This window comes from Nilaparvata lugens, chromosome 4, assembly GCF_014356525.2.
Source record: "Nilaparvata lugens isolate BPH chromosome 4, ASM1435652v1, whole genome shotgun sequence".
NCBI lineage: Eukaryota > Metazoa > Arthropoda > Insecta > Hemiptera > Delphacidae > Nilaparvata > Nilaparvata lugens.
The window spans coordinates 25,876,651-25,891,113 of NC_052507.1; the positions used below are offsets into that span (position 1 = coordinate 25,876,651).

General features: G+C 37.0%; 1 protein-coding gene across 1 annotated transcript in view; it reads left to right on the forward strand.

Annotated features, from left to right (window-relative positions):
- LOC120350827 overlaps positions 1 to 14,256 on the forward strand; it is a 76,266-nt gene extending 62,010 nt beyond the window's left edge. Inside the window, exon 3 of the mRNA XM_039425719.1 lies at positions 11,584 to 14,256. Coding sequence (XP_039281653.1) covers positions 11,584 to 11,810 — 227 coding nt within the window. The 3' untranslated portion in view covers positions 11,811 to 14,256. The remainder of the gene's footprint in view (positions 1 to 11,583) is intronic.
- The last annotated feature ends 207 nt before the right edge of the window (positions 14,257 to 14,463 follow it).

A 14,463-nucleotide genomic window follows, 5' to 3' on the forward strand; every position in this document is an offset into this window, starting at 1 on the left:
GTAGACTCATATATTGTATGAAATAAAAAAAAATATTATATTTTGTAAGAATATAATTTTGGATATTTCTCAAAATCATGAGATGAAGGGAAATTGATAGGTCTCGAGCAAGCAGCTGTATCGTTATCACCAGATACGATGTCAACAAACACTAGATTAGATAATAACGGCTCTCAAGGCTATGGTTTTGAACAGACAAATGAAAATGAAAGTATTATTGCTATTTATTTAATAATATGAAATATATAATATTTGAGGTTGGGTTCTTTTGGTATTCACTAGTCAGCGACCTAAGTAATCGGTCGAGCCGTATAATTTGAGAATCAGCCAGACACCTTGTGGCAAATTAGTTGCGTATAAATAGCATTCGGTTAGACTATGATCAGAGGGTTAGTAAGCAAGCATGCCAATTCAATGTAAAAGAAAAAGCGTTTCAGAAAACACAAAAATATTTATTATATCAAACGAGCATGAACAAAATGTAAAAAACAAATAAAAAGATGAAGGAAATGGGATGTAACTTTATTCAGCGCATGGATACATTGTAGTTTTAGGATACACCAATCACAATGCAGTAATTGACTGGCGGTAAAAGCGAATTAATTCAAAAATACACGTATTGTTTATATAAACAGTAGGAAATTGTAATCTATTCAGAACACAGATTTATGAAACAAATATAAAATAGGAGTTTAAGACTAAAATATTCACTCATTGGGTAGTAATATAACAGTTTTGTATGGACTATTTGACAGTTTGATTTAAGTCATAGTGGAGTATTTCAAATCCACCAATGAGAGTGGATATTTAAATTTTATGTAAATTGAAAAGTCGGAATTGTGGTTGTAAAAGAATAAGGGTAGATCCAAGCCCACTTGCTTGCCAGAGGTCACTAGGGACAGCCACCTATTTAGAGAGCACAAGACTAGATCCCTTTTTGAAGTTTTAAAAATCTAAAGTTGTTTGAATATTTTGAAAAATTTAATTTCATAAGACTCAGTGGAGTTGTAATATGACATGAGTCATTAAATTTAAATAATCCCATTGGAGAAAACAACAGCAGCCCACCAGATAGGCCTAGGGCATTGAAACGAATCCGGATTGCCATCATAATTGTAAAAATTGACACATGAGTTCAATTGAAAAGTTATTAAGAGGGCCCTCAGTGCTTTGAAATAATCACGATTAAATAAAGCTAGCTTGTCGAAGGGTTAATTAAATATTAAAAATATTATCAATACTTGCGCAAGTCTTAGAACATAAAGAGAATATTCTTAAGAAGCATTTATGAGATCAACTATTAAATATGCACAGAGGGAATATTTATTAATATTTGATTTATTATAATTATATGCTCACTCATATATCTTTTTATCAGTAATTTATTAGATTTTTACGAAGCTCATGTTCATAAGATAAATTGATTTATCTGATTTCCACCAGAGGCCGAACCCAAGCCCTGAGATTTATATTTTAATATTTATATTTTTCATATTTATTTGGAAATGAGATTTATAAGTTTTATTTGACAAGCAACAGCAAGTCGACAACTGAGCTATATAGTTTGAAAGTATATATGCTGATTAAAGAAGCACATGGTATTAATTGATGCAAATAAGCAAAGTAAATCCTTAGTGAGCTGTCTGTGATACTTTTCAATATATATTCATTCTCATATTATTTTCATATTTGTTGCTCTATTTTTTATTATTGCTCGTTGATTTTTCATGTAATTATATTTTTTATGTTTATTGAATGGTGTACCCTTTATTTATTATCCTATCTCCATGCATGACCAATCTTGTTATAATCTATTTTATTATCATTATTGACCTATCATTAAAATTATCAACCAGCTGTATTCTTCACCGAATAAGTTGGATAAATTGGCGATATACAGCATTGATTATTGAATCTTTGGAAATAATATGTTCCCGAGATTTATTTAAATTATACATGACCATCACATCCGATTTGAAAAAACTCAAAGGTCATAGTATTAAGTTGCAGCAGCAATACAAATTAATAGAATTTATAAGCTATTCTGATAGAGTGTCACCTTTGATTCCGCTTGGTATCATTTTACATTGCTGACCACTTTGTCGAATGGTGGCGAGTGGCATTGGTGGCGATACCGTATTGTCTAGTACAAAAATCAGAGCTCCTATATCTATCTACCTCTCCTGCATCTATATCTGTGGAGTCAACCAAATCAGTCACAAGAACTGTGAACTGTTAAAGCGGCTGACGTTTGCAGCCATCGAAAGCGGAGAATTGTTTGAGCTCCTAGAAGTGCTGGTAAGAAACTGATGGTATTTTTCTTTCAGGAGTCACAAAAAATATCAAATATACTCAAAAATCTTTGCTCTACCGACTGCGGCCAAGCAGGGCACATGTTACGGCAAAAATAGCGTGACAATTTTTATAATATAATGCAATATATAATGATAATTGGGTCTGTTAAATGAAGCAATACGAAAAGTAAGTAGCCCAATCCAAGTAACAACCGCACAACCTGAGTAAATTGAAATCAATCAAATAATCGGTTTGAATCGTTGATATTTTTTATTATACTGTTTATATGGTTTGTTGATTTATTGTTAATATTGTTAGATATTGTTGGAGCCAATGTCTGTTCATTGGAGTGATTTGAGTTTCTATAAATATAATATCATTGGAGCTTTCTATAAAATATATTATATTATCTAGATGACTAACATTAAATGAATTGGCTTTAATAGCAACTCCGTTATGAACTCCAACATAATAACTGAAAGAATGTTTAGATAGAGACGCTACACATATTTTTCAAGACACGTGGGTATTTTTAATAGGGAAATCTGCAAGATGAAGATAGAAACAACCAACTCGCGTTTAGGTGGGTGGAAATATTTTGGTCGCTGGTCGTGCCAAAGATTTCAAGCAGCTCATCTCCTAAGCAAGTCTGATAATACGGATATAAGGTGCAAGATATTACTCAAGGGCGGGCGCTTTTGTGCGTCTGGCGTTGACTGTAATTAAAGGGGTACCTTCAAGGCGGCGACACCTTTCATAATGGCGCATTTCTTTGTTGGGGGAGACGGCAGACTTATGCACATGCACTTCACTTCATCTCAACTGAGACACATCTTCGCCCACACTCTTCTATACATTACCGTAGACATTCAATGTCTTGAAGAGAATCCATTAACAAAGAACGGTGAACATGTGAGCTCTCATCTTTTTTAAATGCCAGAAAGTTGAGAAAATGAGTGAGTGTCTCTAGAGATGTGCGAGCGTAATGTATTTTGCATGCATAAAGTAGCTACAAGTTTGTGTTCCCAATCAGAGTAATTCTCAATTTTTCAATAATTTTTTAACAGAATTTTTAGTATTAATAATGTTTAGGCCGTTCTCTCGAGGTAGAAAATCAAAATTGAAATATAAATGTATGTTAGTTCAATGGCTTTTCGTGACCAAATTGAAATAATTCTATGATTGAAATGTAGAATACTCAACATCGACAAGAGAACACACACCAAGATTGAATTCCATTTATTATTACGATATTAAATTACTACATTCACTTTTGTTGTGTCAATAATATTTCCACTATACCATATAAGGTACCTAAACAGATAGTTTCAGATTGATTGTAGGAATAAGTGACACCCTGGCATTAGAATTTCAATATAACATATACTTCAATATTATTTCAAAAATAATGATAGTTAGAGTTTTAAAAAGACAAGTAGATTACAAGAGAAACACAGAAATATGCTCACCAGGAACTGTGATAAGACTGTTATAATAAATGGAAATAAACAGTCTTCACAGTATTTACTGTTATCAGAAATTTTTATTGATGAATAGAATACAATCTTTAGCTGAGTCACTGAAACTTATTAAATACAGACTGACAATAATTTGACTTTTGTTCAATAAATAATCAATGGAGACGATTGTCAACTTCAAAGGCTGATTTTTTGTTCTCTTAACGATGTTATAATTATTTTTTATTCATGTATATTACATAATATCACTTCAAGACTATCAAAGAGTAAACAGACAGAGAAATAGACACATTCAGAGAAAAAATGTAGCCTATAAAAAAGTGTTTTTTTCACGTCAAAAGCTATGCAATATATGAAAACCATTATTTGTCAGATACTTCCAAAAACGAACGCACATAGCAGCAAACAGACGTATGCAGACAGACGGAAGAAGAATTCCCTCCCCAGATGTTCGAAGGTTGCAATGCACACAGACGTCCATCTGTCTCCATGTCTACTCACGTCTGCTTGGAAACGTTTGTTTTTTTTCTGCGTCTGTCTGCTGCTGTGTGCGTTCGCCTGTAGGATATTTTATAAGTAATTATTTTCTATGGTTTGGTCATGAGACCGTTAGACGCATAGATCACGAGATAAAAATAAGAATACCCGAAAAATGATTACAACCCTACCCCAACCCCAACAACACCCCCAACCCACTTAGTACAGGGGCTAATAGTGGTGACTTTAGATATGTTTACATTCTAACTATAGTCTATCAAACAGAGCTGCGGGGCCAAAATTTGTCTTCCAAATATTTTCCCTGCATACCATTACGTTGACTGGAGTAACACTAACATAGATCACATTGAAAGTTCATCCATTAAAGGAATCATAATCTCTCAATCAATCAGAGAACACACATTAAATTTTCAGGTACCAACACTCCCCAAAAACACCCGATTGTCAATCACTCTAGGTACAATCGAATGACTCAAGTCTTGATGTAATTGGTCAATATTCTACAGCTCCCTTCAATGGACTCAATTTCTGAAATTGTTGTGGATCAGTGAACTACGAAACTTCTCTCCTTACACTCTGTGGTTTTTATTATTCAACCTATTTCACTGATAACCTATGCTTGCTGTTGCTCTTTTGTTGTCTGACAGTCATTCTAAAATCAGCTCAGAGAACAGACAGAGTGTTAATTTTTCAAACGCATTTAATTGCCTTACTATTAATTTATTGTGGGAAGCCAAAGGTAGGATTTTTTTTATGTATCTATTCCAAATTGGATATCTGCAAAATAATAGTATCATTTGCTTTGATTGATTCACTGTTGATTTCAATCATCATTCAAACTTCCACTGTCTACAGAGTTCAAACTGAACATTTGATAATCAATGTTGAAAATATTTATTAAATTCTCCAGAATTATTTATATGTTGAAAAGACAATCAATTGAGATGCTTCAAACTCAATCCTCACATCGATACTTCCAGTTTTGAGTGACTCATTTTGGCGGGAGCAATCAAAAGCAAACAGCATTATTTTTCCATCACCAATGGCATTCTTTTCAAACAGAGGGTTGCTTGCACGAGCATTACCATGGTTGTAGACTCCATTGAAAGCTGCATACATGTTGTAGATGCGATTATCATCACCATCAATGCTCTCATATGGGTAGTATCTGTTGTTTAAAAACACTCGAACATCCTTCATATTACACTTGTCAAAGCGAGAACTGTTGGCTGCTGCCACACCTCGTCTTGCAGTCTGTAGCCCAACCACAATGTATCGTGGCTTTTCAAGCTGTGATGTCGACTTGACAGTCCATGTATGCTTTCTTGTCTGCGGTAACGTTAGATAGGTATACAACTCCCAATGTCGAAATGGTATACTGATGGGTGTATCGTTCTGTACAATCTGTAGCAGACGCAGTTTCACATCATCTGCCACTTCCACATAAGGCATTCTCCACAAAAGCTTTGTGATTGCTACATTGGTAGTAGCAACATTCACACAGTCGTGAAAGTTGGGGCTGACCCTCAACACCAGCTCTTGTTTCACATTGAGTAAAATCTGTCTATAGTCTTCGGCAAAGCCCAGCAGATATCTCAAAGGCACATCCATGATTGTAGTGTCAGCTCCATTGGCTGCAAAATCGGCGAATCCAGTGGTTGAACTAAACTTGTAGCCAGCTCCTTCCATCTTGGTCCACTCATTGCGTTCAAATGTAACAGCATTCTTCATTAGGCTGGTAACTCCAGGATTGCGTATACCATCCACCTCCACACCATTGATTTCATAGCGTATCTCTGAAAACACATTGCTGAAGAATCCAGAGACACATGGAGTTCCGGCCACAGCAGCGTTGGCAGCTCCAGTCACAGTATACTCCAAATGTAGATAGCTTTCCGATGGCAGTGTGTAAACATCTTGCTGTTGAATTGGAATCCGTATCTCGTCATTAGCATTATAGCTTACAGTATAGGGTGCATGAGAATGGTACTCAAACCCAATGATACTGTTGTCCGATGACGGTCCATTCTGTGTCAATCACTCTAGGTACAATCGAATGACTCAAGTCTTGATGTAATTGGTCAATATTCTACAGCTCCCTTCAATGGACTCAATTTCTGAAATTGTTGTGGAGCAGTGAACTACGAAACTTCTCTCCTTACACTCTGTGGTTTTTATTACTCAACCTATTTCACTGATAACCTATGCTTGCTGTTGCTCTTTTGTTGTCTGACAGTCATTCTAAAATCAGCTCAGAGAACAGACAGAGTGTTAATTTTTCAAACGCATTTAATTGCCTTACTATTAATTTATTGTGGGAAGCCAAAGGTAGGATTTTTTTTATGTATCTATTCCAAATTGGATATCTGCAAAATAATAGTATCATTTGCTTTGATTGATTCACTGTTGATTTCAATCATCATTCAAACTTCCACTGTCTACAGAGTTCAAACTGAACATTTGATAATCAATGTTGAAAATATTTATTAAATTCTCCAGAATTATTTATATGTTGAAAAGACAATCAATTTTCCTGATAAAGAATTCACTGGAGCTTGAAAATATTTCTTATTACCGTAAACACTATAATTATATTATCATGATTAAACTAATAATTCATGAATATGGAGGGATCCATTTCAATAGTTCTTACTAAAGCAGAATATGTCATTATAATTTACAACTAGAACTATAGGTAATATTATTCGAATTTGTCAAATCAATGTAGAAGGAATAAGCTATGCTTATTCTATGCTTAAGCTATGCTAGTCAGTACCTATCCAAACTTTTTTAAGTAAGCAAAAAATAGACGTGGCTGTCATCCAGGAGGCTCACGCAAATAGTGAACAGCAGCTTGGGGCAAGGGGAAGGATACCGGGCTATGAGGTTTTAGGGGCAACTTACAACAAGCATCACGGATGTGCAACTTATATACGAAATAACATAGGAAATGCTTATCTTGTGTCAACAAAGTCTAGCAATAACATCGAAAAAGTGATGGTGATGGTGGAGGATACAAGTATAGTTAATGTATATAAGCCCCTCCAGCAGCCTGGTCACCTGAGGTGCTGCCAGATGTGCCTCACCCTGCTGTATACATTGGGGACTTCAACAGTCACCACACCATGTGGCGTTATAATGAGAATGATGAAAATGGTGAAGCTCTTGTGAGCAGGGCTGAGAGGAGCAATATGAGCCTCATATTCAATGCCAAAGATAGAGGAACGTTTAAATCAGCTGCATGGAATAGGGGATACAATCCAGATTTGTGCTTTGTTACCCATAACAAAGACAATCAGCCATTGCAAACATCTCGTAGAGTACTGGGCAATTTTCCACACAGTCAACACCACCCAGTAGTGGTTGAGCTGGGAACTCAAATTCAAATAATTCGATCCATTCCACGACCTAGATGGAACTTTAAGAGAGCAAACTGGAAAGAATTCTCTCACGAGCTTGATGCTGTGGTAAGGTCGATACCCCCTGTATGCAAGAATTATGATCGGTTTGTGAAAGCTGTAATTGCAACTGCTAAAAGGAAAATTCCAAGGGGTTATCGAAAAGAGTACATCCCTGGATGGAGTAGTGAATGTAAACAGCTATATGAGGCTTATCTGGAGACTGAGAACCCAAATGTAGCTACAGAGCTCCTCCATACCTTAGACTCTGAGAGGCGGGAAAAATGGATGGAAACTACTAAATCTCTGGATTTTAAGAAATCTAGCAGAAAAGCCTGGAGTCTACTGAGAAAGCTGGGTGGAGGAAGTGTCACTTGCCAAAAGCTTTTAAGAGAACAAAAATAATTGCCATCCTCAAGTCAAATAAACCTGACGATCAGGCTGAAAGCTACCGTCCTATAGCACTGTAGAGCTGTTGCTATAAGCTACTTTACAGACTCATTTTCAATAGAATTGGACCAATAGTCTTAGAAGCTATCCCTGTAGAACAAGCAGGCTTTTGAACAAATAGAAGCTGTGGTGACCAGGTTCTAGGCCTAACCAGTCATTTTGAAGCTGGGTTCCAAAAGTGTTTGAAAACTTCTGTGGCATTTGTGGATTTGACTACTGCATATGACACAGTTTGGAAACAGGGACTCTTATACAAACTGATACAGGTCATCCCATATCAAACTATTATAAGGCTCATTGGTAATATGCTTTCTGGTAGGAAATTTGAAGTGATCCTGGGCAATAAGATCAGTAAACAGAAAAAGCTTAATAATGGTCTTCCACAGGGTTCAGTCCTTGCTCCGAGTCTTTTCAATTTATACACAGCAGACTTGCCTATCACATGTTCTAAAAAACTCATATATGCTGATGATATGGCCATTGCAGCTCAGCATAAAAATTTTGAAAAAACTGAGGAAGTGCTCTCTGAAGATCTGAAGAAGATGGAGGAATACTTCCATAAATTGAGGCTTATTCCAAACCAGAAGAAAACAGAAGTAAGCTCATTCCACCTAAATAATAGAATGGCTAATAGGAAACTCCAGGTTTATTTCAATAATGTACTTCTCTAGCATCAAAATCTCCCCAAGTATCCAGGTATTACACTGGATAGAACACTGTCTTTCAAAAAACACCTGGATACCACCTCAAAGAAAATTCAAACCAATAATAACATCATTCAAAAATTGTGTGGTTCTACTTGGGGTGCCTCAGCCCATACCCTGCGCTGCTCCACTCTGTCTCTTGTTTATTATGTAGCAGAATACTGTGCACCTGTGTGGATCAATAGCCCATACACTAAGAAAATTGATGCACAGCTCAACATAGCTATGAGAATGATTACTGGGTGTATCAAGTCAACTCCTGTAAATTGGCTTCCAATACTGAACAATATTGCTCCACCTCCCTTACGGAGGAAAAACGCCCTGTTAAAGGAGTTCAAAAAGATTTCCGATAACCCAATGCTGCCAATCCATGAAGACCCTCCCAACCTAGAAATAGGTCGCCTCAGATCTAGAATGCCTCCATTGACATCTGCAAAGGATTTGGTCAGAACCAATTTCAAAATAGACTCAGAGTGGAATGCTGCTTGGAATTTGCAAGCACCTGACCAATTCGCACGACTTATCAAGCCAAATAAAGAGCCAGAAGGTTTCAGCCTTCCCCGTCACCTTTGGAAGAGATTAAACAGGGTATTTAGGGGGCGGTTACAAATGAGATATTTAAGATTGTATGTAGCAATTTCGGATATATTTTTGAGCCGGGTGTATGAGTCATACTGGATTAAGCTTCATTGAGAGCCAGTATCGACCAATGCGCTGAAATGGAGATCAGCTATCCGGATACAAATGTAGGTTTGAAACTGGGCATTGATTTTCTGTGGTAGCATGTTTGCTTCTTCCATTAGGGTATCAGGTAAGTCGTCTCCGAAATTTAGGCAACAATTTATTTCCCCTGCAAGTGGGATGCACTCTCTATCTGGTAGAATCTCAATGTGGGTGGACTGAGGGGCATTGATTAAGGGATGTGGTTTGAACCTTACTTGTTTATGGTGCCTGTACTGGTAGCAGGGCTGTCACTTGATCCAAGAACCACTTCTTGTATTGAGGGATACAGTGGATCCTACTTGTGTTTGTAGTGTCTGTAAGGTGTAGTCGTCCACTAGTCAGGAGCTGGGATTGGTGTTTCTGCCATTTGCTCCTGTGCTAGTACTGCCTTGACTCTTAGAAACCTCGTTCCCGGTAGACTTTTGTTTGTTGTTATTGTAGATTCCTCCATTTTCTTCGAGTTGGTCTCATCCATCATGATGAAGTCGGCTTCCAGTGGATTGGTTTGGCACCTCCCGTCCTGGATATCAAGGTCGCGGTTGTTTGCCTTGATTTCGTGGCTCCTGATTTCCAGATCTGGTGATATATCCTCCCTTATTACCGGATACTTGGTCCCTATGGATGTTATGTGTGCTATTTGCCTGTTGAAATTGTTTTTGACTAGGAGAGTAGTATATGGCGTCATATGGAGTGGCAGCAGATGGAGCTCTTTCGTCAACATTCTGTAGACAGTGTAAGTAATTCTCTAAGTCCTTGAAATTAATGACTTGATGGGTGGCCAATGCTAACCTGATGTAACGTGGAAGTCTGTCTATTATTAAACTAACCAAGACGGATTCGGGTATGGGGCTATCCAACTGAGTATTCATGTATCTGAGTCGGGAGATGAATGCAGTGTAAGACGTTTTCACATGAGAGTTATAGTGGCTCGACACAATCTCAGCCAGTAAACTATGTTGCCGTCCAGCGCTCCAATACCTCTCCAGGAAGGCTTTCTCAAAGTCTTCGAAGGTCTTCATCTCTTCGGCATGATTGTGCAAGAAGAGTAATGGCTCACCAGACAATAATCTGGTTAGCTTTAAGCGCCATATTGGCCAACAGGTGGGTACCAGGTGGTGTATGGCCTTGAGCTGTTCCATGAATGGTTTGGGCTTTGAAGACTGTTGGGTACAGTCGAACTTATCTAGGTTGTGGAAAATGAAGAGATGTTTAGAGCATTGGCAGGTGTACTATTTGAGTTTACTAGCTGAGTAGAATTTATTTGGGACTTGAGGTGGCTGATCTTTGAGTCCATTGCGGTGATATTCTCCTCTAGATAGCTCCTTTGTGTGCTTACCTCCTCTTGGATGGTGGTGCATTTCTCACCCAAAGATACCTGTTGATTTGTCAGCTCACTCACCTTACCTTCAAGGTGTATCAGATTTTCTGAGAACCGGTCCACCTGACTGGTAACTGTCTCTACTGCTGAGTGCATACCATGGATATCCTTTCTTAACTCCCGCTCTAGTTGCACCCTTTTTTGTCCACAATCGGTAGAGTGGGCTTTCATCTCCCCAAGGGTATATTGTTGTAGGCAAAGTTCTACCTCGTGGGTTTGTTCCATTACCTTGGCGGCCACCTCTCCTTCTAATTCCAGGTTTTGGGCAGTTATGTTGGCTTGGATCTTAATATTGGAGCTCTCAATTTTATCATCCATCATGGTAGTCAGCTGCATTGTCTGTGTTGCCAGTTTAGCCTCGAGAGAGCTCCCCACATTAGCAATCATCTGCCTAATTTCCTCTCTGTCCCTGTCTCTCTCCTCTTGCTGTTTGCGCTCCTTTTCCCTCTGCTCCTCTCTGTCCCTGTCTCTCTCCTCTTGGTGTTTGCGCTACTTTTCCCTCTGCTCCTCTCTGTCCCTGTCTCTCTCCTCTTGGTCTCTTTTCAACTTTTCCTTGAACATGAACAACATTTGCTCGGATGTGGTCATGGTGCTGTTTGCCAGTGCCACTGACAGAATTCCACGAGTATCTTCGACTGATATTTCTTTTCCTGTTGCAGGTGTTGGAGGGGTGACGCGCAGAGATGAAGTAGCCGGCACGTCCTGGAGCTCTATCTGGGTGGACGAATGCTGTTTCAAATTCTCCGAACTGAATCCGACTGAGCTCACAATGCCGGGATCTCAATCTTGTGGATTTCCTACTCCATCATCATCATCATGGCTAGGAGTGGTCGGCAGGACTGACGCATTGGGCATCACGGCATCTCTGGTGACAGGCTCCGAATGATGTACGTCCTGATAGGAGACGAACAAGTTTGGGTTGGTGTCATCCATGGTGAACTCGCGAAGATGATACAATGTGTGCGGAGAAATTGATGCAATTGAAACGTATGAAATTGTTGATCAGAGCAAGTGTGAATTGGAATAAGTAATTGTGACAAGTGAACAAAAATTATGGTTGCAAGTTGATGTGTGAATAAATACAGCTATGGAAATAGACATTTATTTCTAACATAGAATCTAGCACAATTACTAACACTAATAGAAGGAATGACCTTATTTTCAAGCCCTAGAAACACTGAAGTATCTTCAAGTTCACCTTTTCCCTCAAATTTTATTAAATGACTGACTTTTATTATTGAATGTTCAAGATAATACTTTTGACTCATGAAGGTTATAATAACACAGCTTATAACCGGGATTGAAAAATTTTACAATAGTAAAGTTCCCAAAAATTTTCCCTATCTTTGTTGCTGTAATATACAGAACAACAATATCTCTGCAATCGATCAGTGACCTCTTCAAAGCTCTGAGTTGGCCGCCATGTGTGACAGGCCTAGCTCCAGGGAGGGCATGGACCACACAAGAAATAGATGAATTTATGAAAGTGCTCACTTTCAAGGGTACATGAATATATGCCCCTCTGTGTAATATCAGACCTGAGAATTTATTTGATTGGTTGAGAAATTTGTAGGTTATCCCAGATGTAGGATTGGAGTGTTCCAATAGTACTGAGCTCAAATAAAGCAATCTTAAAATTATTACCTGGTTGTTGTTCTGATAAAGAGCCAATGCAACCCAAACAAAGATATAGATCACAAATCCATGTATGATTGTGCCTCTTACTGCTATCAGAATTGATAATGAATACTTTATTAAATAAATATAATTTCTGAAAAGAGGTTCGAGTACAGAATCTAATCCTATCAGTGTTGGGTTACATTGACTTAAATCCTGCAAAATGCCACATACACTGTTTAATTTAGTCTGGAAATTATAAGCTAAGCTGCCGACAGTGACCAATGTAAAAGCAAATGTAAGCAGAATTATATTTATTAATCCCGCAGTGATCAACTGATACATTAGCAACCATCCACAACCTTCCACTCAATTAATTTCCCGACTTGTTACACTGACCATACGAGGTCTATCACAATACCAATGGTAACATGTCAAAGACGATATCAAGGTTTTCAGAAAAGAAACGAACTGGAAGATATGCTCAGTTATTTCAATAAATTGACAATTTTCAAGATAAGCAGATAGTAAATAATAATCTTCAAGTGAATAGTGATGATCGGTATAACGTGTTCTGGTTTAACAATACCAGACATGTGCAAATTACAATTTAATAATGATTTAAGAATTGAAAGAAGATGTATGCTAAAATGATAATTACAGAGTTGTGAGTTCTGCTTTGAAATAGCTTGATCGATAGACAGATTATTATAAATTAATCTTATTTAATGATGATTATTATAATGTAGATTAACATTGTATTTCCCCTGATTACAATCTGGTCATGACCATTAATTTTCACTAGAATTTATATCACTCATGAATCGTAGATGGGGCCCCAATATATTCACTAGAAGAACAACTCACATGACTCTGTTTTCCTTTTTCCTTGGTTCGCAAATAATTATTCTTCTGCCATGTGCTGGATTTTCTGGACTCCAAGTAGAACGTGTTGCTGGTATATTACTCTGTGATTCATGTAGATTCAATCAGGTATTTTACGTTAATTATTATTTCCACAAACAAAAGGAACTTTACAATTAACATTCAAATTCACATTAAACAGTTAAAAATAATTTACATGAAATTTTTCAACAAAAATGTAAGTTTACTCAAAACGTGTGACTAGGGCAGGTCAGTGCTAGAGCAGAAAGATCTTCTTCCCCAAATTAAATTCACAATTCTCTATGAATCTCTCTATTTCTAATTTGCATAGGACAATTGCTATTGGTTGTAGCTGAGTGACATAGTGCACATGTCATATTTTTATGAAAAATGGTTCCTTTGTTTACATTCAATTCCCTGACTTACAAGACGAATAAATACATTAAAACATAAATATAATTCAATCATATCAAAATACAGTTCAACTCCAACAGTGTAGGTGAATTAATAATAATACATAAAATTACAATAACAGAGATCTCGACATTCTGTGTTGCATCTCAACAATTCAAATTTTGGTATCCCTTTCTTTGTCCTCTGATTGGTTGTTCGTGCAAAGAGGAATAAATCTAGCAAGATCGCTTGTATTTAATATTTATTTGTTGATAATCCAAACAATAAATGTAATTAAATTAAATAATACCGTTTGTCAATGTAGACTTACATACAAAGGATATTTGGAACTTTTTGCTATTATTGTACATCAGAGGTACTATATCTTTTTTATAATTTGTTTTTTTCAAAAATAAACTCATTTATTGTGCTAATAATTTTGATTAGCTTATTATTATAGATTCATTTTTTCCTACACAATAACAAAAAATAATAATTCACAAATAAACATGCCATCACATTATATTATACAATAAGCAGGTCTGAACGATCTCAACTCTATGTTAGTGTTCTAAGCATTCAAACGTTTTAGGTTAGGTTTACCACAACATTCCCTTAACCTATAGATGTGATTCTAATATAAT